The 22,910-nt window shown below is 43.0% G+C and overlaps 1 protein-coding gene across 7 annotated transcripts in view; it reads right to left on the bottom strand.

Moving 5' to 3' along the window:
• Window positions 1–219: 219 nt before the first annotated feature.
• The window catches only part of LOC308114472 (plectin-like), a 69,530-nt gene continuing 46,839 nt past the window's right edge, over window positions 220–22,910 (bottom strand). For 4 of the 7 annotated variants that reach the window (XM_080471358.1, XM_080471357.1, XM_080471362.1 and 1 more), the window contains exons 15-34: window positions 22,556–22,633; window positions 22,301–22,462; window positions 22,083–22,187; window positions 21,906–22,001; window positions 21,694–21,819; window positions 21,449–21,601; window positions 21,220–21,374; window positions 21,001–21,127; window positions 19,985–20,168; window positions 19,256–19,413; window positions 18,458–18,633; window positions 18,235–18,373; window positions 17,788–18,144; window positions 17,603–17,686; window positions 16,661–16,765; window positions 16,473–16,571; window positions 11,437–14,790; window positions 1,633–8,743; window positions 972–1,079; window positions 220–811 (exon numbers count right to left, since the gene is read on the bottom strand). In XM_080471358.1, coding sequence (XP_080327484.1) covers window positions 2,588–8,743; window positions 11,437–14,790; window positions 16,473–16,571; window positions 16,661–16,765; window positions 17,603–17,686; window positions 17,788–18,144; window positions 18,235–18,373; window positions 18,458–18,633; window positions 19,256–19,413; window positions 19,985–20,168; window positions 21,001–21,127; window positions 21,220–21,374; window positions 21,449–21,601; window positions 21,694–21,819; window positions 21,906–22,001; window positions 22,083–22,187; window positions 22,301–22,462; window positions 22,556–22,633 — 11,814 coding nt within the window. In that variant the 3' untranslated portion in view covers window positions 220–811; window positions 972–1,079; window positions 1,633–2,587. Of the gene's footprint in view, window positions 812–971; window positions 1,080–1,632; window positions 8,744–11,436; window positions 14,791–16,472; window positions 16,572–16,660; window positions 16,766–17,602; window positions 17,687–17,787; window positions 18,145–18,234; window positions 18,374–18,457; window positions 18,634–19,255; window positions 19,414–19,827; window positions 19,852–19,984; window positions 20,169–21,000; window positions 21,128–21,219; window positions 21,375–21,448; window positions 21,602–21,693; window positions 21,820–21,905; window positions 22,002–22,082; window positions 22,188–22,300; window positions 22,463–22,555; window positions 22,634–22,910 lie in introns of all 7 variants that reach the window. The other 3 variants (XM_080471360.1, XM_080471359.1, XM_080471356.1) reach the window with 2 other exon arrangements.

Below are 22,910 nucleotides of genomic sequence, written 5' to 3' on the forward strand. Positions count from 1 at the left end.
TTCTACATAATAACTCTGGATGCACAGATAGAGATGCATGAAGGACAAAGACTGCCTCTTGAGAGCATATTTATTTACAACATAGTGTTATGTTCACATAAAACTCATATCATCAAAAGCAATATCTCCCCTTAAGCAAAACCTAAGTGTTAACTGGTGAGGTCATAAACTGCAACAAAGACATTCAGCAATAAGCTTTTTTTATTTTACCCCCCCCCCCCCCCCCCATTATCCTTTGAGACGTTAGTTGAACATGCAAGGCAAATTCATATTATCAAAAACATGAAAACAAATGAAAGAGATTTACAAAGGTAAAACGCCTGAAAGATGCATGGCAGAAAAAAACCCAGCTGTGGAAAAATAACTATAAGAAAAAAATAAAGCTTTGAGTTGATTTTCAAGTTGCAATTCAAATATCGCGCAAAAATGTCAACTGAAGGGAGTAAATGGATATAATACATACATTCATGCAATGGGGTGATGCATCACATAGATCAATCTTCCAAATCTCTTTAATAGGCACTTTGGTTGCATAGAATTTACACAGATAATAAAATATGCACTTAGTGGACTATTTCCTAAAAAAAAGAAAGAAAAAAAAAAAAAAGAGTGCCAATTCACTGGGGAGTGTGAGCTAACAAATATCAGAACATAATTATCACGATTAGCGTTCAAGTAATAAATAAAAGAAAAAAAATATATGATGAATGGAGATTGTTCCTAGAAGCGCATCCCAAGATGATGTAGGCTCAGCCTCAGCTTTCTTCAAGTGTGATGTACAATGGAAGAAAGGACAAACTCAATGGCAGATCTAGAAATAAAAAAAGAAACAGAACAAAACTGAAATGAACCAAAGCATGCCCAGACACACACACAGAAAAAAAATAAAAAATTGATCAAAAAGAAAATGTTGGGGGTGCTGCAAATTGCACCAAATTAAAAATGATGAATAAAACACTACATGACTGTACCTGTGGCACTGTGTGAGGACTCGCAAATCCGTCCACGGTGTAGGGAGTGACCACTCTGGCCGACTGAGCATCGGTGATCAGATGCTGGATTGTGAGAAACTGAGGCAACTGTCGGAAAACAAGAGGAAGAAAAATACTCTAGTTAACGGAGCCTCAAGGATTAAGGCCCCGTTTACACTAAAACATTTCAAGTGAAAACTCTTGTTTTTGTTTCAGAAAAAAGCTTCATGTTTACAGGTTGAAAACGGTGTAGTTTTCATGTCGGTCCACTAGTGGGTGCTTTTTGAGATGAAACTACACAAACGCGCAGAGAACAATACGCTGTAAACATTAACGACGGGGAGTATGCGAACGTTCTATTATCGGTGACTCAACTATAAAACTAGTGAGTCCCAGGAGAATCTGGACCGGGAGTCACGACACTCAGGAGGACGCCACTGTTGTTTCTGTCCATCTACTCGCGCATGTGCAGAAGAACTGTTTCTTTCGTTTTCACTTGAGAATGTTGTCGTGTCAACGGGGCCTAGAAGTGACCAGACACCAGGTTAACAGTGACACTGATGGAAGCTTTGAGGTGACACAACTGAAAAAAAAAAAAAAAAAAAAGCAGACATTGAAACAAATTCAAAGAAAAATAAAGAACAAAATAATTTCAACTTACAAGAATCAAAATAAGAGGAGGCAGGTCTGTGAGGGGGAGCAGGATGGAAGCTGACATCATCTTGGGATTTACCAGGAACACTCAAGTTGAATATGACGGTGAAACATTTGGAGTGTGTAAAAGAAGAAAAAAAACAAAAACAAAAACCTTTGCAAGAACTTAAAGGATGCTCAAGTCTACTTGATGAGAAGGGTGAAAAGCATGAAGTAATGACAGGTTTGAATCTGGTTTAAAACGTCTGCATGATTTCATAATTCTGGCACTTCTTTTCAATGGTGCATTCATCTAGTGACTTGTTTTGTAGTGTCTCGCAAATATATTGTGTGCTTCACTTGACTGGGCACGGTGTACAGTTACCCAGGCAACTTATAGCATAAAAACACACACTCTCTGTCTATACTCTATACAAACATTTGATAATTTGAAGGCATCTATATATTTGCAGTTAAAAACAATATGTTGACATCCAATATCTCACTAGTACTGTCAAAAATGATAGAAAATAGACAAATATTGTTGAATTCTAAAGGAAATAAGAAATACTGGAAAAATATTTCTGCTTGACATACATACACTATATATTAGTTTTAAAAAGCACAAGTATACATCTTTTTGACAGGTTTAAGATGAAGTCACTTAAAAATCAGCAGAAATGTCATGCGTTGCTTTGAAAAATATAATCTGACTCGGTGATCAGTATTATAAGAAATTAAAATTCTATGTCTTCAGCAATGATTGGTTATTCCTCCATATAAAAGGCACATGTTTTAACAGATGTTTGATATGAAAAAAAAGAAAAGTATAACCTAGGCAGTTCTTGTGACTACATGCTGGGAAGAATAAATAAATTATGTCTTTGTTGTTAATGTAACTGTTGTCTTCCTGTTAGAAATGCAGCTGTAAAGTGCATTAGTATTCTTGATTCTTAGTCACAAGTTGGAACAGAACTAGGTGTTTAGAATCTGCGGCTATAGTTGGATGAGGACGTGAAAGAGGAGGATGAGAAGTTCATGCTGAAGCCGGAGCCAGCATCGATGCTGCCTCTCCTGGAGCCCGTTCGAGATCCGGTCCGGGAGCCGGTCCGGGAGCCATACGCAGATCCAGGGTTGCTGGCATTGTAGGGACTGTAGAGGCCTTTGCTGGACTGTGACGAGGCCTCCAGAAGCCTCAGATGAGATCCCTCTTCCACCATGCTTTTGTCCATGGCGTCTTTGAAGGAGATTTTCAGCTTGGTTTTTGGACATGTCAGATATTTAGAGTAACTACCAACTTCTCTCAATTTCTGGGCAGTGCGGGCATCAATTGCGCCCTTCTTGATAGATTCATCCAGTGACACTCTGCCTTCAACATCAGGCTCAATTAATCCACCAGTCAGATACTGAATTTCAAGGAAACGCTGGCCAGCCTCATAATACAACCAGCCTTTTTTCAGTGCCTGGGAGGCAGACATCTTCACTTTGGTTCTGGGATCTTCAAAGCCATGGAAGGCTTTCTGAGCCAGGTTGAGGCGATCAACCATGATTTTATCAACAAGCCCTTTTTCGGTGGCCTCAGTGACTGGGAATCGTTCTCCACTTGTGGGGTCAATTATTCCACCTGTGCAGGCTTGTGCCTCCAACAATCTTTGACCTGTGATGTTGTCCACCAAGTTTCTGTGTATTGCTTCTGTGATAGACACCTTCTCCAGTGTGTCTATGTCCAATATTCCAGCGATGGGGCCAGTTTCTTCAGTTGGATCATTCCATATGATTGCAGGTGGTTTAATGGAGGGTATGGGGCTCATGGGAGCTGAGTAGGTAGAACCAGTGGTGGAACCAAACGAGGATGAACGAGATCGGAAGCCCCCCATGTTTCCAGAGAGCATGTCAGCAAACTCAGTGATAGCCAGGTTACCCGCTCTGTATGTATCAAGGGCGTTTTGGTCAATAAGACCACGTGCAATAGCATCATCAATATCATACTGTCTTCCAGACCTTCTGTCAATGATGATGGATTTTACAGTCCCGTCAGAGGAAGTCATGGTGATCTCTTCCCATTCACACTCTTGCTCAGCAAGTTCAATGTACGTTTGATGGTCAATAAGTCCCTTCCTGTAGGCCTCATACACAGTCATTTCTTTGCCTGTCTCTGGGTCGACAATGACAACTCTGCGTTTACGGACTGAGGATTTGGAGGAGGTCTTTCTTTCCCGCCTCTTTTCTCTCAGTAACAGGAGAACCAAACCAGTGTCCGGATCAGTGATGCACCTCTCCATCAGCTGGAGGTAAGTCAGGTTTTCTTCCGTGTTGGGATCAAAGAAGCCTTTGGTATCATCAGAAGGATCGGACAAGATCTCATTCATCTCCTCATCAAAGAAGCCACGTTTGTAAGCCACCTCAACTGGCACACGGTGACTTTCCTCTGGGTCGATGATGCCCCCAGTGGCGATCTGTGCTTCCAGGAGGCGAATGCCATGATCTTTCAAGATGAGTCCCTTCATCATTGCCTGGAACAGGGATATGGTCTTGCCTGAATAAGGATCTCTATATCCCGTCACTGCACGCTCGGCAGAGAGAAGTTTGTCTTTGAATTCTGGGCCCACAATTCCCATTTTTACAGCCTCATGAACAGTGAGTTTGAGATTCTTGATTGGATCAATGACATACCCTGTGGCTGCTTGGGCCTCAAGAAGTTCAAATGCAGTGCCTGGTCTAATCATGTTCTTCTTCATGGCCTGGTAAATTGAAAGGCGTTCTTTTGAGGGCTCCAAAAACACACCAGCAATACAGCTTGTGCCTTCAAGGTACCTTGATAGCTTACTGCTAACCTCTTCCACTGAAATGAGGCCACTTTTCAGATCAATACCAGTCTGCTGGTCAATGATTTGTGAGCGAATCAGCTCCTCTATTGTGATTTGCTTTCTCAGACCTCTGAAAGTTAGTCTCTTGTCTCCTAGGGAGAGGAGGCGCAATCCACCATCCAGCCTGCATCTCTTGAGCAGCTCTGCGTAAGACACTTCCTCATCATTGGCAGGGTCAAGAAATCCCTTAACATCATCAGTCAGTTTTTCATTGGTTTCTTTGTTGATATAACCCCGTTGCAGGGCAATGTCTGCAGGCAGGTGGAACTGGAATTCAGGATCGATAATGCCACCGGTGGCAGTTTGAGCTTCAAGCATTTTCAGAGCATAATCCTCAGGAACAAGTTCCTTCTTCATGGCCTGGAAGAGTGAAATGGTCTTTTCAAGGTAGGGGTCTTTGTATCCTGTCACAGCTCTTTCAGCTGAAAGAAGTTTGTCGTGGATTTCAGGGCCGACAACACCTTTGCGAACAGCCTCATCCACAGTGAGTGTCTCATTCTTGACTGGATCAATGATGAATCCTGTAGCAGCTTGTGCTTCTAGAAGGCTGAGGCCTATTTCTGGTTTAATGAAATCTCTCTTCATGGCTTGGTATATGCTGAGTTTGGCAGCAGAGTCCGTTGTGACACCAGCAACACAGCCTGTGCCATAGAGATACTGTTTGACACTGGTCATCTCCATTATGTCACGGATATCCCTCTTGCCTCGTTTGATCAGGTTGTATGTCTCCAAGTCAATGATACGAGCATTGTACAGTTCATCAAGAGTTATCCTTCTCCTTATAGTCTTATAGGAGTGAGGACTTTCATTTCTGACAATTTCTCTTTGCTCCATGATTTCAATGATGATGATGATCATCCGCTCCTTAGTGATTTTACCAGCGCGATATTCATCCATGAGCTTCTGTCTTTCTTGGTCTGGAAGCAAATTTGAATTCATGACGTCCCACAGGTTCAATGACTTCTCTGCAAGTCCCTCAATGGGTATGTCGATTTGGGTGTTCGTCAATTCACTCTGGGTTTGTTCCTCTGTGTAGATGTATGTCTTCTCCACAACGGTGGGGGACTGAGGCTTGGACAGTGGTAGAATGTATAAGCCTGTGTCTTTGTCTACTTGGCATTTATCTTTAAGTTGTTTGTAGGTGACATTCTCATCTGTTTCAGGGTCTACGAAAGCCTTGTTCTCATCAGATGGTTCAGAAAGTGTCTTGGCAACATCTTTACTGAAAATCTTCTTTTGGTATGCAACATCAGTAGGTACACGGTGGCTGTTTACAGGATCAATGATGCCTCCACTGACCATCTGTGCTTCCAACATGGGCATGGCATGCTCTTTTGGGATGAGACCTTTTTGCATTGCTTGAAAGAGGGAGACTTTGTTGCCGGTGAATGGATCCTTATAGCCAGTTACAGCTTTTTCTGCAGAAAGAAGTTTTTCGTGAAGCTCTGGACCAACAAGTCCTGACTTTACTGCCTCATCAACTGACAGGCATTGGTTTTTCACAGGATCTACTATGAAACCACTTGCAGCCTGAGACTCCAGAAGTGCGATACCAGTGTTGTCGCGGAGGAGCTTTTTCTTCATAGCTTGATATATACTTATCTTCTCTTTTGTTGGTTCTACATAGATGCCAGCAATGCTCTCCGATCCCTGGAGGTGTTTGTTGACATTTGGATTTTTGCTGACTTCTTTTGGTGTAGTTTTTCCTTGTTTAAGAAGGTCCAAGGTTGGTTTGTCAATGATTTTGGAATCATACAAGGAATCTGCAGGCACAGGAGCTCTGAGACCCTTGAAGCTGGACTGCTCACGATTTTTAACTTCTTTCTCATCTACAATGGTGATAATAATCTTGATGATCTTTTCGATGGTAATCTTTCCTGATCTAAACTGTTTCAGCAGTTCAAGTCTTTGTTCCTCAGTGAGATATTCAGAGTTTAGAATCTCCCAAAGGGTCATCTTTCTTCCTTTGAATGGTCCAGAGTCGAGCTCGAGAGTTGCCTGAGTCATCGCCTCTTTTGTTTGGGCTTCAGTGTATGTCGGCTCCTCCTTCGCATTGATTGCATCATCAGAAAGAGGCAGGAGCTGGAGACCAGTTTTATTGTCAGTGACACATCGTTTGAAGAGCTGTGAGTATGTGACATTTTCTTTTGTGTTGGGATCAATGAAGCACTTAGTGTCATCAGTGGGATTGCTCAGAGTCTGCTTCATTTCATCATTGAAATATTCTCTCTTGCAAGCCACATCATGAGGAATGCGATGGCTCTTCACCGGATCAATGATGCCACCAGTGGTCATTTGGGCATCAAGCAATCTGATTCCTTGCTCTTTAGGGATAAGATCTTTTTTCATGGCCTGGAACAGGGACACCGTCTTCCCGGTGTAAGGATCTTTGTAACCTGTAACGGCTCTCTCTGCAGACAGAAGCTTTTCATGCAACTCGGGACCAACAACACCTGCTTTGACAGCCTCATCAACAGTGTATTTCTGATTGTGTACAGGGTCGACCACATAGCCACTTCCTGCTTGAGCTTCAAGCATATTCAAGGCAGGTCCAGGTCTCATCATATCTTTCTTCAAAGCTTGATAGAAGGACATTGTCTCCTTGGATGAGTCAATGACAACACCTGCAATGCAGTTTGTACCCTTCAGAGCTTTGTGGACAGGTTTCATTTCAGACACCTCTTTGGGTGTCACGTTGCCCTTCTGAAGTTTGTTGTACAGACCTTTGTCAATGATTTTAGACTCCAGGAGTTCAGCAGCTGGGACAGGTGCTCGAAGCCCATCAAAGGTGATTTCATTCTTCTTCTCTTTCTCTTCAGCGACAGTTATGACAATCTTGATAATCTTTTCGATTGTGATTTTGCCCGTTTTGTACTGACGGAGGAGGTCCTTCTTCTGGTCTTCAGTGAAGTACTCAGAGTTAATGATCTCCCAGATCGTAACAGTTTTCCCCTTGAATTTTCCAAATGGCACAGACACAGTTGTTTTGCTAAACACATCCTTGGTCTCTTCCTCTGTGTATATACTTGAGCATTGGGCAGCTTTGTCTGTAATTGGCAGGAACAGCAAGCCGGTCTCCGGGTCAGTGGTGCACCTCGTCATAAGCTCAGAATATATCAAAGGTTCTTGAGTGCTCGGGTCGAAGTACCCCTTTGTGTCATCAGAAGGATTGCTCATGACTTTATTCATTTCTGAATCGTACTGCCCTTGTTTATAGGCAGTTTCATTCCGTACACGATGGCTATTAATTGGGTCGACAATGCCACCAGTTGCAAGTTGAGCCTCAAGGATTCTTATGGCATGGTCACGTTCAATCAGACCTTTCTTCATGGCCTCAAAAACAGAGATCTTTCCTCCAGTGTATGGATCTTTGTAGCCAACAACAGCCCTGTCAGCCAAGAGCATTTTGTTGTGTAGCTCCGGACCAATCACACCTTCTTTGACAGCCTCATTGACTGTGAGTTTCTGGTTGTTAATCGGGTCTAAAATATATCCAGTGGCTGCTTGTGCCTCAAGAAGGATCAATGCTGTCCCGGGAGTAATCTTCTTCTCTTTGGATGCTTGATAGATGGACATTTTTTGATTGGATGGTGTCAGAACACCTGCAATAGGGTTCTTTCCTTTGAGAACTATTTTAAGATTTTCAGTTTCACCAAGCTCTTGAACGGTGGTGTTGCCATTTTTCAGCTTATCAAACTGCTTTTTGGGTAAAAGACCAAGGTCATGAAGTCTTCTTGCAGGTACCTTTTCACGAATGCCATCAAAAGACATTGGATCAGATTTCTGTTCCATACCATCGACGGCAACAACAGGATTTTGACCATTGTACACTGTCTTTGTTGTCTCAATCGTTGTTATTTGGACTTTATTTACTTGGTCTTTCTGGGCGTCTTCAAGCTGCTGCAGTTTATCGCGCAGTTTCTGGTTCTCTTCTGCAAGAATCCTTTCCTGCTCAAGTCTCATCCTCTCCAATTCTTCCATTTCTTTTTGCTTGTTCAGCATCTCTTTTTCAGCCTCTTTTTGTTTGTTGAGGGCTGCGTCCATGGTGGCCTGGAGTTTCTTCTTCTCATCATCCATCTGCTGTTTCTGGCGCTCCTGTTCATCTTTGAGAGCCTTGGCCTTTTTAACTTCTTCTTCAAACTGGCTCTCCAGCCTCTTTTTCTCATCTTCGATCATCTTCTCCTTCTTTAGCAACATTTCCTTTTCAGTCAGGAATGTCTGCTGGAGCACGGTCTTCTCATGCTCTATTTGTTTCTGCTGTGCATCAGCCATCTATTGGAAAGAATAGGAAACACAAGTTAGAATGGCTTTATAGTACTGGCATGTATTAAACTTGTTGCATATTCTTACATGAGCTTAAATTAAATTTTTAATAAATATTTATACAATGCACTCTGCTTATGCACACTGGTTTTTTTCTAATTAGTTTATTGCTGACTTAGTCGTCAAGAATCATTTTATGTTGGCATCTTAAGTTTTAAGGGATGCACGTAGTTCTCTGGCTAATTTCCCACCTATTTTATCTGAAATACAGCATTTATTGTTCCACTTATTGGCTTTAGCCTTAACAATTAGGCAATGCACAGTGGCGATATGGTTTAAAAAAGTCTTCAACGTGGTAACTGTGAATTATGGAATATTACTTGGATTGTGTTTTCATTCTTTCGGTTTTGCGTTTCAGTAAAGTGGTTTGACTAAAACGGATTATAAGATCACTGCAATTTGGCACTATATCAAATGATAAACAAGCACAGACATGTTTACAACACTGAACTGGTTTCAGAAAGACACGTCAAAAAAATAATATCTTTTAACATTATGTCTGCAGATCCCAATACTGAGTAGATGGTATTGGAAAAATATAATGTTCAACATAAAGTGACATAATATAGAAGTCAGCATCCCCTTGTAAGTTCGCGAATGTTTTCTCATTGACACACACTAACATGTGATAAGTTCTTGTTGAGTGAAGATAGACGTAAGCAGAGGTGAATGTAGCAAATACAACAAATGACTTTTGAATTTTGGAGAACATTTGTGTCTGTTACTTTCAAGTGTGGAAGTCTATTCATTTAATTACAATACATAAAATTAAATTGAATAAAAAAGCCTGACAATGCTATTAAATGTGGTTAAATTTGTGTTATTTGCTCTATGGGTTGGGGGGATAGACTCCCTGCTGATCTTTGTATCCATATCTCAGTCGAATCACTTTTATCAATGGGAGGTGTTAAAAGCTACTTCACCAATGCACTAAAAATCATCCAGTAAATGTCATCAAAGCAGAACCCGCCACACATTAGGGGTGTAAGTTGTGATTAACTTATAAAAACGCTGCACACCGCTTTACTCACACCAAATAGTACATTTTACAAATGATGGCTATCCAATGTGTTCAAAATCCTGCATTTTCCATTGCTAAGCCATACATGACATTTGTTGATGGGTAACAGCAAGAGATTTTTCCATTCAAAGAAGAATTAATAGAAAGTCTAATCTAGATCATAAGTATAGTAAATATACAACTAATGCTCTTTTTCTTACTAAAATGCTAAGTTGTAAAGATTATGTTTTATTTAAATTAAGTATGTTTCTACCTCTATGTATTGCTCTTATCCTTCTTTTTTTGGCCCAGTTTGCACAACTAGATTTTCAAGTGAAAAGGGCACACTTTGGTTAAAACTTTGGGTGTCCAGTTACACGACACTGATGCTCGGAGTCAGTGAAAACAACTTATTGAAAAAAGGTTCCCAAGGTGGAACTTTTCAGAAATGCTCGGTCTCTGCCGAAACCGGGGAAAATTAAACTTTACGGAAATGCTCCTACTGTCGTAGGAAGCAGTCGAGTTTTTGCAAGTGGATGGACAATAACAATGTTGGCCTCCAGAGCATCACGACTCCCAGTCTATATTCTCCTGGAACTTGGCGATTATATAGTTGTGAGTCGCCTGTAATAAGAATCTAACTTCGCCTGTTTATAAAGATGTCCATGTACTCGCCATTGTTACTTTTTAAAGCATATTCTTCTTTGCGCACGTGTGTCTGGTTTGACTACAAAAACAACTGTGCCAACTCATGGTCTGACGTGGTAACTACAGTGTTTTTGGCGTTTCTGTCATTTCCATGTAAATGGATCTCGTGTTCAAAACGTTGCCGTGTAAATGCAAAACCCTGAAAACGCAAAGATAATCTGTTTTCACTTGAAACATTGTCGTGTAAACAAGGCCTTGAACAACTCCCAGCCCATCAAAAACATCCCTTTCATTGCAACTTACTCCCTGCCTGTAACCAAGTCCAACTTAAGCATTAGTAATAGTGGTTGTACATGACTTTTAGATTTTTAAGCACATTGTAAATTAATTGTCTTAGCCAATGTTGACTTGTCTTTGTGCTTATTGGACAAATATGAATGCATATATCAGCTGTGACAAGCACAAGTCCTCAGGATGTTTGTATCTCACAGTATTGACAATACATACTGACCACAACAAGTGCATGTTTGTAGGGACATCATTGTGAAAATGAAATGTATGACGCTGCTAAAATAAATGAGGATGAAAATAGACCGATTTAAACTACGTTTTGACTGCTGTAAATTGCCAAATGTGATAAACTTTAACTTGATTTTGTTGAGTGGCCCCCCCCACCAAAAACACTCGATTTCTGAACTGCAACTGAGATTTGAACCTGTAAGAAATGAACATGAAGCGTGTCTTTAAATTAATGAAAGGAAAAGTAAAACATTCCAGGATTTGAAGAAACATTCGGGATGCAATCTGCATGAGCATAGTGCACTGTAAATAAAAAAGAAAATTATATTCAAAATCAAAGATATAGTTTAGGTTTATAGGTTCAAAGATTAGTACATTCGGAGACCGGGATAGAGGAAATTTAAAGAAAGAAGTGGGTTAGTTCTTAGTTAACAATGACATACACTGCTAAGTTATGCCATTTTTGACACAATACCTCTTTAGACTTATTGTGAAGTTCTTCAGCCTCCGTTTTCAGCCTAGCCTTCTCGTTCTCTAGGTCTGCGATAGCTCTGCGTAAATCGTCAGCCTCTTTGCTGGTATTCTGCCTCTGGACTTCCAGTTTTTCCACTATTGTAGTTTTCGCCTTGGTGGCAATTTCAGTTTCATGAAGACGGGCAGCGATCATATCCGCTTGCTTCTTGAATTTCTTCGCCTCCTCTTCAGCCTTGGTCTGGGCATCACTGAGCTGTGAAACCTGAAGTTTGAGTTTTTCAGCTTCAGCTATGATTTCTAGCTGCCTCTTCCTCTCTGCTTCGAGCGACTTCTGGAACTCCTCCGTCTCCTCGTCCAGACGCTGCTGCATGAGCTGTTTGTCCTCCAGCAACTTCTGCGCTTGTTCCTGAGCCAGGTCTTTCTGCTTCTGGAGCATCTCTGCCTCGGCTTTAAGCCGAGATGCCTCCTGTATGGCCTGCATTTTCTCTTTGAGCATTTTGTCTGCCAGAGCACGTTGCTGGGTGAGATCGTCTTCTGCGATCTGTCTTAGGCGTGCCGCCTCTTGGGCTTCCACGCTGAGTCTAGCGGCATCCTCGGCAAGCTTTTTCATATTTTCAGCCTCTTCTGCAAGGAACTTTTGTGTGTTATCTTTGTCTTTCTTGATGAGACGCTGATTTTCCTCCTCAATTCGGTTTTTCAGCTTCAGCAGTTCCTCCATCTGAACCTTGACCTTGAAAAGCTCCTCCTCCACCTGGGCCCTTTGTTGGACGGCGTCGTCGACCTCGTCCTTGAGGCGCTGCAGCTCATCATCCAGGACCACCTTCTGCTTATCTGTTTCGTCAAGCTGAAGCTTAACCTTCGTGAGCTCCTGTTCCACTTGGAACTTCTGTTTTAAGGTCTGCTCGGCCAGTTTCTTGTGCTTCGCCATTTCAGCATCGGCTTGTTGCTTCTGCTTGACTGCCGCGGTTTCTGCTTGCGCACGTTTCGCAGCCTCAAATTCAGCCTCCTTCCTCAGGCGCTCAGCGTCTTCCTGGGCTTGTGCCTGGTTTGCGGCTTCTTGCTCAGCAGCAGCTTTCTGTCGCTCTGCGTCCTCTGCTTGCTGACGGAGGAGAGCTGCCTCCCTCTCTGCCTTCTCCTTGGCAGCCTCTGCCTCTTTGGCAAGCCTCTTGGCTTTCTCATACTCGTCCTTGAGCTTCTTCTGCGTGATGCTGTCTTCCTTCTGCTGAGCGAGGACGCTCTGGACTTGCTCCTCAGCTGCATTGCATTTGAGGGCTGCTTGCTGTGCTGCAACGATCTGTTTTTCAGCCTCTTGGTCGGCCTCATCTTTCTGCTTTTTTGCTTCTTCAGCTTTCTTCTTCAGACGTTCAAGCTCGTCCTGGGCAGCCTTGCGTTGTCGGGCTGCCTCTTCCTCTGCAGCGGCAATCTTCTTGACCTTGTCCTCGGCTTCTCTCCGCCGTTTCTCCTCCTCGAGGACAAGCTGGCGAAGTTTCTCTGCCTCCTCCTCCGCTCTGAGCTTGCTTTGTTGAGTTTCATCCGCAATGTTTTTCAGTTTATTCAGTTCCAGCTCGAGATCAAGTTTTCCAGATGACGCCTTTTCGAAGTTCAGCTTAAGAATTCGGATTTCTTCTTCAACAACCCGTCTCTGTTTGAGGGTGTCATCTACTATCGCCTTCTGTCGTTCCATCTCGGCCTCAGATGACTTTTTGAGTTGGACTATCTTTTCCTCGATCTGCTGCTTGTGCTGGTTGGCCTGGTCTTCAAGGGCTTTCCTCTGGTAAGCCTCATCTTCAGCGTGCCGACGGAGACGCTCGTTCTCCGCCTCTTTCTCTTTGAGGGCAATTTCTGCTTCTGTTTTCAAGCGTGTGGCATCACTTATTGCAGCCAGTTTTTCTTTGAGGATTCTCTCGGCCTCTGCTCTCTGACGTGCCGCTTCTTCTTCAGCAATTTGCCTCTGGTGTTTGGCTTCCTCGGCGATGGCTCGAAGCTTGCTGGCCTCTTCTGCCAGGTCTCTCATCTTGGCAGCTTCCGCCTCAAGAAGTTGTTTGCTCTTTTCAGTGTTGGACATGGTCTCTTTCTCCGCCTTACACTTGAGCTGATAAAGCATTTCCATTTCGCTCCTAACTTTGGCCAGCTCATCCTCCAACTGCTTCCTTTGTTGCTGAGCTGCGGCAACTTCGTTTTTCAGGCGATAGAGTTCATCTTCAAGGAGGGATCTCTGCTGCTCTGCATTGTCAAAGTCTGCCCGGAGTCGAATGAGCTCTTGTTCGGCAGCAAGTTTTTGCTGAGCTGTGCTCTCGGCAACCTTTCTCTGCCTCTCAAGCTCTTTTTCTGCCATGTCTTTCTGTTTCAGAGCTGAGTCCTCAGCTTTAGATCTCTTTTTGGCCTCACGCTCTGCCTCTTCCTTCTGTTTCTCAGCGTCTTCTTGAGCGAGGCTCTTCTTGTGAGCTTCTTCCTCAGCTTGGAGCCTTAGGCGGAGTGCTTCGTTAGCTTTCTGTCTCCATTTCTCCAGCTCTTTTTCTGCCTCTTCTCTGGCATCTTCTGCATCCTCCTGTTGTTTTTTGAGCCGCGCCGCTTCTTGTTGCAGCTGAACGACGGCGCCGTGCTCCTGCTTGAGTGACTCCTCGAGCTTTGAAGTCTTTTCCACAAAAGAGATGTGTCTGCTCTGGAGCTCGGCGGCGGCACTCTTCTGAGCCGCCACTTGAGCGACCTGGATCTGTCGTGCCTTTTCGACCTCCGCTTGCTTCACCTGCCTCTCAGCCTCTTCGGCCTGCATCTTGAGGTTTTCGAGGTCCTCCAGTGCTTTTTGTTTTTGCTTGGCAGCTTCTTTCTCGGCCTCGGATTTACGCTTGAGCTCTTCCTCGGCCAAGCGCTTTTTCTGGGTCTCCTCATTGACTTGTTTACGGAGCTTCTCGGCCTCTTCTTGGGCGGCCTTTCGGAGTTTCTCAGCTTCAGTTGCTCGGTCGCGAAGTTGCTTGAGTTCGGATTCGGCATTGGACTTCTGTTTCACCGTCGTCTCCAGCTGAATCCTGATGAGGCGGATTTCGTCTTCGATCTTGGAGCGGCATTGAAGAGCGTCCTCCACTTGTTGGGATTTGTCCTTGATCTGCTGCTCGGAGAGGTTTTTGAGCTCATGCAGTTCCAGCTGGACGTTGTGCTTCTGCTTTTCTGCATCTACGGCAGCGATTTCTCTCTTGCTCACTTCTTCCTGCATCCTGAGCTTCAGCTCTTGGGCCTCTTTCTCAGCTTTGGCAATGGCCTTTGCGTGAGCGTCAGCTAACTGCTTTTGTTTGTCTAACTCGGCCTGCATCTCGGCCATTTTTTTCTGCTCTTCCGCTTTGAGTTTCTTTGCAGCTTTCTGCATTAGTGGAAGCAAATGGTAAAGAAAGGATTATAATCAAGCATGACAGGTTAAAGGCAATACGTTACATTAATCAGCTCACAACAGTGTGGATTCAAACTGTAATTATGATAGTAATCACATCCAAACCACACTGAAGTCAGAGCATTTTAATGTGCGGTATTACCCAAGCAATGTTATTGTTAAAATTAGCTTCAAGATTAATTAAATCAATCACTAGATGCAAAATTAGATGCACATTCATTAATGATGTTAAATTCACGATGCAATCAACATAATTCAACAAGACAATACAGGAAAAAATAAATTGAGGGTGAGGATGTAATGCTTAATGTATGGAAACAAAATATCACTTCACAACACAGCAAGAAAATCATATGGCATGCATCTGTAGCTGGAGCACTGATCAACACTAAATCATAATCTACATCTAATACCAAAATCAATGCCAAATTACCTGCATGAATCCCACACGTAATTTATTTGCAATCACCACTATGTTAAATATTCTTTAAACTATCTGCATGGGCAATGTGGAAATATCTGTTCAATCAGTTCAGTATTTTACTACAGAGTCTGATGTTAAGAGTATTATTCACACCACTCTCTGGTTTTCAATCATTTCCCATGCACTGGGGGTTCTTTAAATCACCGTATTCAACAAAGAAATTGAGAGGAAAGTCAAAGATAAAGGGTTTAGGTTAATTGAGTGTCAGTAGGTAAACTAGCTTCTGTGATGAGTTCAGGGAGCAGGCTGGCTGGCGAATGAAGGAATATGTTTCAGATAAAGACAGACAGTATGAGCAGGTCTTTTTTCGTTTTCTTATCCCAAAAGCAGCAGTGAAAACAGAAAATGAAGATACAATGGAAAGGCAAAATGAAGCGAGACAACAATGTTAGGATGACAACTGGAATGAGGATTACTTAGCAGGTAAGCACCGTAAACACTGAGAAATTTACCTCTTTAATGCTCAGACAAGTTAAGCATTCGTCATGGCAAAGCACTGGCAGGCAGTTTAGAGAAGCAAAGAAACAAAAACACCGGTGTTAAGAAATAACGTAAAACTGGAAGTTTTCGTTTTAATTGAGGGAAAAAAAGAGAGATGAAGACCACGACAACCAGGCACACCCAGTTGTTATAAACCTTAGGGAATAAAGGAAGAAAAAAACTCAAAGGAGTGAAAAAAAGAACCCCTCATTCTGAATCTACAATGGCACAACAAGTGGAATGGATGGATATGGGTCCTCAACATGTGAATGAACACACAACACTGTGTTGTATTGTATTTTGAGACATTCAGAGCAATGGTCACCCTGATCCTGTACTCACTTAAAACAAAATACAGTGTATCTTAATGTATTATTTGAATACATTTGTAATAAAACTGATCCAAAATCTGTGATGGAAGCATTATATATGCTTCTCTCTAGCTCAGATAAGCTACAGCATGCCAATGTTTCATGCGTAACAAGTGCAAAGGAACCGTTTGTCACCCGTACATTAATGTGACGTGGGTGTATTTGTGTGTGTGCACACGAGGCACGTCAGAGACAAGTGTGTGCATGCGTGCAGTCGATGGTCGGCGGGTGTTTTTGTTTGTTGGTCGGTTATTTGTTTTGTTGGTTAGGTTAATGTTAGAGTTTAGCTTGTTTGGGATCCTCAGCCATTTGTCACGCACCTCCTCGTCCTCCAGGCGGCGCTGAGTGTCGGTGATGAACTTGATGTACTGACTCGTCAGAGTCATCAGCTCGCTGTAACGGGTCCTCAGTGTGACATACTGATGTAGGAAGAAACGGACAACACGGATTAACATTGCCACACACGGACAGCATGTCATACAAATAGTTAACATTTTTTTTAACCCACTTCCTGAATAATATTGTCAGAGGCAGAATCCAGTTTGGTTTTCTTCAAGGGAGAAGTGAGAGGTTCCACGTGAGCTTTGTAGGCAACCAACTGGAGCTCATAGTCCTGTTGGAAAAAAGAAAATGCCCATATCACCAGTGATGCTAGAAAACAATTCTTAAATGTTACATATGAGACAATAGTTTAAGTTTGGGGTGTCAAACTCTTTGTAGTTCAGGGGCCACATATGGCCAAAATTTCCTCTCCAAGTCGGCCACACTGGTAAAACGGCACCAAAATAACATTTCAATTTAAACTTTAAAGTTTTTCTTTGTTGTGGCGCAGTGTACGTGATGAAAATATCTATGTTAAAAACAATTACTACCACAAATGACTACAATCTCAATATGAAGCCAATTTTAACGATACATTATGATGCAAAATAAGTTAAATGTCCAAAAAATTGTTACGTTATACATGTTTTTACAAACTCATGCTGGCTGGTTTGCCAGTAATGTCAGGGTCTCGGGCCACATTCACACAATGCTTTGGGTGTTTTTGAAAATGGCTCCCATGGTGGAACTTGTTGAAAGGCTGCTATTGCACATGGCCGAGTAAATAGTTCTTCTGCACATGCATGAGTAGATGGAAAGTAACAATGGCGTCCTCCAGAGTGTCATGACTCCCACTCCATATTCTCCGGTGACTTGGTATTTATAGTTGAGAATCACCAGTAATAGCAATCCAACATTTTCTTCTGTTTGTCTTCTGTTCATATGAATGGCCTGGCATACAAACTACATAGTTTTTTTTAGTGTTTCTTCCCTTTCTGTGTAAACCAGTGTGGTTTTCAAAACGGGTTGTGAAAGTCTGTTTAAAACAAAACTGATTTCTTTAAAATTGTACAATTTCGGCCCACGGTTCTTACGTTTGACACGCCTGGTTTAAGTAACATAGTCCTACCTTGATGGTATCAATATATGCTTTAGCATATTTTTGACACTCATCCACTTTGTCCTTGTTCTGTTCGATCTCCTCCAGCAGTTTCTGGAAAAAAAAAATTAAGAAAAAAAAAGACATTTAAACAGAAGTTGAGGTAAGTCGTTCCACACAACACTACAGTTCACGTCAAGGGATTCACAGCATACTTTCTCCTGGGCGAGTTGCTCTTTCAGAGTTTTGCTGTCGGAGATGGTCACAGCCTGGATCTTCTCCTGTCTCTGCTTGGCGTCGCCGATCCAGCGGATCAGCCAGTCGTAGCTGTCTCGGTAATAGCCGAGCTGGCGGCCGAGCTGCTCCAGCTCTCTCTGGCGCAGGTCCATCTGGGAGAACACGGCCTTCCAGCGGTCCTGGAGGCCAGACAGATGCTGGCGGTAGTGGTCCAGCTCCACGTCCCGGTCGCTGTGGACCCGGGACATCTTGTCGCTCACGGTGGAGGCTTTCTTCAGCTCCTCTTCCAGGGAATCGAACACTGGCTGTTCACCCTCGGCCTCGGCTCGCATTTTCTGCATTAAGCAAAAGCAAGAGAACCGTGAAAAACTATTCGTTTCATCCGCAGCGACTCAAGACAGTAAGATGTGCGAGTGTTTTCTAACCTTGAGCTTTGCTCTGTAAGCCTCGACTTCCTTGGCGTCACCGGGGACAGTGTGAACCTCACGCAGACAGTCCTCGTACTGCTTGAGGACTCCTTCTGCACCCTGTGTGTTCCTGATGACCATCTCAACAGTCTTCAACCTGGCAACGGAAACAAAGAGCCAATGAGGACGGCGGCAGGATGTGGGGAAACATGCATTTTGTCTTTAGAGTGTGTGATCTCACTTGTCCATATAAACAGAGGAGAGATTATAGGCATGATCCATCTTCTGCACGGTGATTTCAAGCTCGGACCGAAGCACAGGGGCTGAGGCGGACTGCTGGGATGCCAATACCTCCTTTGTCTTCACGGACACCTTATTGAGGTCCTTCTTGAGGCCGTCAAGCTCCACATGGACTTTCTGTACAACAGATACAAGGCAGATTTATTTATGTAGCACCACCACAAGGCAATTCACAGTGTTTTACATGAGAAGGAAGGAAATACATTAAAACAAAGCAAAGGAAAAGCACAGGCTGAAAATAAATGCACAAACAAGTTTCTCTGCCTTCCTTTTAGTCCTCCCGAAGTCCTTTAGTCCTCGCAATATTTTTCTAACGTAGCAAACGTTTTTAAGCAATCTTTAAATTTTGCATTGACCTGCTTTTGGGGTTCTTGTTATGTGATGCAGCTTGAGGTGCCGTTCAAAGTTAAAAGCTTCAGATCAGCAGGGTGCAGTTTGGTTGTATTAGGAAAGAAGCCGGCAGCCCTGAAATCGCTCCGAGTTGCACTGAACTCTAAATAACCTCAGAGCTGAAAGCAAATCCAACTCCCGCATGCACCCCCCCCACTCCAAAACTACTATGACTGCAGCTGTCGGTACATTTCTACAACTTGATGTATAATTCTGCTCCTTTCTGTTTTCCACTCCTTCATCTGCTCCTCCCCGCTGTGTAGCGTCTGCCACAGTCTGACGGGCACACACTGCTGCTCCCTTGTATGTCGTCTTCACAGAAATCAAACCTCAGCTTGGTGCTCAGTACCTTCTGATCCGTGGCTTTCTGGATGCATTCCTTCAGCGGGTCTTTCTCCACGGGTTTGCGGATGCGAGCCACAGTGCGGGCCTCGCAGTCCTCGATGCGCAGACGCAGGTCCTTGACCTCAGAGAGGTAGTTCTTACACAGAGTCTCGTCCTTTTGACCTAAGAGACAGCAGTTGTGTTACTCTCGAGGCGTTGGAAGAGCTCGATAGCAAAATACTGTGCAGACAAACAAACAAGAAACATTTTTTTCTCAATCCGCTGCGGTGCTGCAGTGCATTTAAAGCGACGTTGCACATGCAGTCGTTCATGAATTGTGGTTGAAATGTGCAGATACCTCTGTTGCATACTGTGCCAATCCAATCTGGCTATTGCATGACAAAAAGCGAGAACATACAATTGCCACCTAATCAACAACGTGGACTCGACTTTCTGCTGCAAAAAAAAAAGACCACGAGGATCACACCAACATGCAATCACACATGGCTCTCGTCTAAATGCTGAGGCTCGTCAGTGAAAATCCAATTCAAAGCTGGAAAGCGTGTCCACTCGGCAGCCTGGATGAATATCACTCACCTTTATGCCTAACAGCCATTTGTCCTAAAAGGTGAATTGAGGATTGTAAAGTTGCTGCATAGTTCTTAAATTTTTATTTGTAGAGCCGTAAATGATCAAAGTTGAGAGGTTGTATTAAGAGGATGTCGGGAATTTATTATTATTTTTTTTTTTTTACCTTTCTCCATGGAGCGAATCAGGCCTTCAAAGTGCTGAGAGGACTTGGTGTAGTCGTCCTCCACCTGCATGCGGTCGTCGGGGCCGAAGACCTGCGAGTCCTGGCTGTCGCGCATGAAGTCCTGGTAGTGGAGCTCCAGGTTTCTCATGATGAGGCGGTACTCGTCTGGTTTCATGGTTTTTAACTGCACGGTGAGGGAGATGAACAAAGAACAGAAGAGAGGGATGAGAAGGCTTGACGTAGTTGATGGTGTAAATTGATGTCATGATGAATTTTGGGGCTTTTTCTCAGCTTGTCGAACACACTTTTATGAGTGTTTTCCCACTTAAATTGTCCTGATTAAATTAGAATTGATTTGAAACCCATAATGTTGAATAAAAGTATTTCTTTTATGCACTGAAAGCCATGTGACCATATATGTGGAAGAACTCAGACTTCAGTATAAAATTATTATAACTAAGCACGTAAAACAGTGAAAAAAGGATTTTATGTCTCAGTCTTGTGAGAGTTTTTTCCAACGTCTCCAAACAAATAAGTAATATCTAAAACAAGTTTACAATGAAAGCTGAATTCATAACGTGAAAATTCTGACTGAGTCATACTAACAATTGCACAATGCTTTCATTATAAGCTTTACATTTTAAGCACTCATATAATATAAAAATACACTTACAATGTTTTTTATACAAACATTGGAGAAAGCCTATGTCCAAGGCTTCACAATACAATTAAAACACAATACAAAACAATGAAATAAAATGAAATGAGAAACAAAGTCTAGGTCCTAGAAGTCAAATTTCTTCAAATACAAAAAAATGGAGTACCCAGTAAAAACACGTGCATGCACAGGAAGAACATGCGATCCTGTTATCCTTTCTACGAAGCAAGAGATCTAACCACTACACTGCTGTGTATTTCGATGAAAATACAAACTTCACAGTTGGTTATAAGCTACTAGTTTGTCTAAGCTTAACATTTTTCTCCTTTTTGCTGTGTATAAGTTGGGATCTACAAACCGTGGTGATGTTCCAGGTGCGTATCTGAGTAAAGTCTCTCATCATGTACTGCCATGACAGCAGGCTCTTCATCTCTACGTGGAGCAGCTGCCACATGGACACCATCTGCTGATGACCGGAGTCCAGACTAGAACGGGACACGAATGGAAAACGCGTTATGCTGGGCCTTCTTCACATTTACTGTCAAACATGCAGAGGCTGTTATTCCATTTCTAGTACCTGGACACGCTGTCCACAGCCTCCTTGTTGACTGGAGGTACCATGAAGCAGACTGACGGAACCACTGCCTCGTGTCCAGAGCGGTTTAGGACCTTCCACTTGAAGGGCTGGGAGTTGTTCAGAAGAGCACACTCATCTCCCTTGTGGACAATGATCTGAAACAGAATCCAGACTCAGTTTTCTGGTGCTGGTGAATGAATACCCTTCCCTACATGTGGCCTCTTCCAACCTCTTGCTGCTTGAAGTCGCAGACGGCCTGGACGGGCAGTTTTCCCTTGATGGAGGTGGTGGGGTTGCGTGGTTTCAGCTGGATGATGGACTTGGCTCTCTTGTTCAGGTTGGTCACCTGGCTCTTGAATTCATTCAGCTGTTCTTTCTCCTCCTGTTGAAAACAATTAATAAACTCGATTATAAAAACAAAAAAAACAAAAAAAGCAAACACCTGTTGAGATGTATATTTGCACATCTTCTCACCACAGCATCCTGCAGCAGATCCTCCAAGCGTGTGGCTGTCGTGGAACGATCGCAGCTGTATTTCTTTTTCATGTTCTCCTGCATCTTCTTCATCTTGTCCTGAGCGTCTTTCACGTCCGCAAAGAACTGCAGAGTCGGGACATGGTGTGAGAACACATTCTGGATCTGAAGGAAACTCTGAGCAGTGTGTATTTCATCTGAGAGTTGCATACCTGGTAGTAGGCTGTGTTTTCCTTGAGATGAGCCTCGATGCAGCAGCACAGCTGCAGGAGCCAGCTCCACTGAGTCTGCAGGGCTGCGGTGAAGGCCTGGAAGAGACCGGGGAAACACCATGCTGGATTACTTTGAAAAATTATTTTTTTTTATTTGTGTTGTTCAGCTGCACTCACCTCAACTGTTTTCTTGCCAGGATGTCCATCCCTGACCAGTTTGTCTCCCAAGGCCTGGATGTCATTCACCTTCTTCTCTCTCAGCTCAAGCTCTCGCATGAGACCCTGAAGAAACAAATGACAAAGAATCTGGGCTTTAAAGTAGTCTTCATTAAAAGAATGGGAAGGGATGAAATTAACAGATTATTTTGTTAAACGCTCCACTTGTTAAAACCCACCGAATAGTTGTCTTTCTTGGCCGTCATGTTGGTGTTTCTGTCACTCCAGTCAAAGTTGACCTCCTCCTCTTCTTTGTCATTTAACCACATCAGTTCTTTGGTGGAGGCGCTGACGAAGGCGTGCAGCGCATCCAAGTTCCTCAGGCGGTACTTGGAAGAGTTCTAACGGAAAGGGTTGGCGTAAAGTATGATGAAAAGAAGTCTTTCAGTATGAGCTACCTAATGTAGAACGAAACAAACGTTTGAAATACTAACCAGTAGTTTGCCATACTGAAGGTCCAGCTTTCCCAGGTATTCTTTGTATGAGGCCTTGCTGAGAGGTGATAACTGGCCCTGTTTCATAGGGAAGACGGAACAGATATTACTGAGAGGAACGAAGCACTGAAATCTACCCGAAGGTACAATATGTTCAAGCTTTCATTGTGTAAATTTGCAAATAAACTGAAAAAAGAACAGCTAAGCAGCTTATTTATCACTATTTCTCACTTTAGAACTATTTTAACATATTTTCCAGATTTCTTGCTGCTATCAACAGTTGTTGGGGAGTAAGTGAATTTGATTTTGGCTCTGTTGAGCTGCTTAAAGTATTAATAAAAGTATATATATATAT

Source organism: Lipophrys pholis (genome assembly GCF_963383615.2).
Source record: "Lipophrys pholis genome assembly, chromosome: 9".
In the NCBI taxonomy this organism is placed as follows: Eukaryota; Metazoa; Chordata; class Actinopteri; order Blenniiformes; family Blenniidae; genus Lipophrys; species Lipophrys pholis.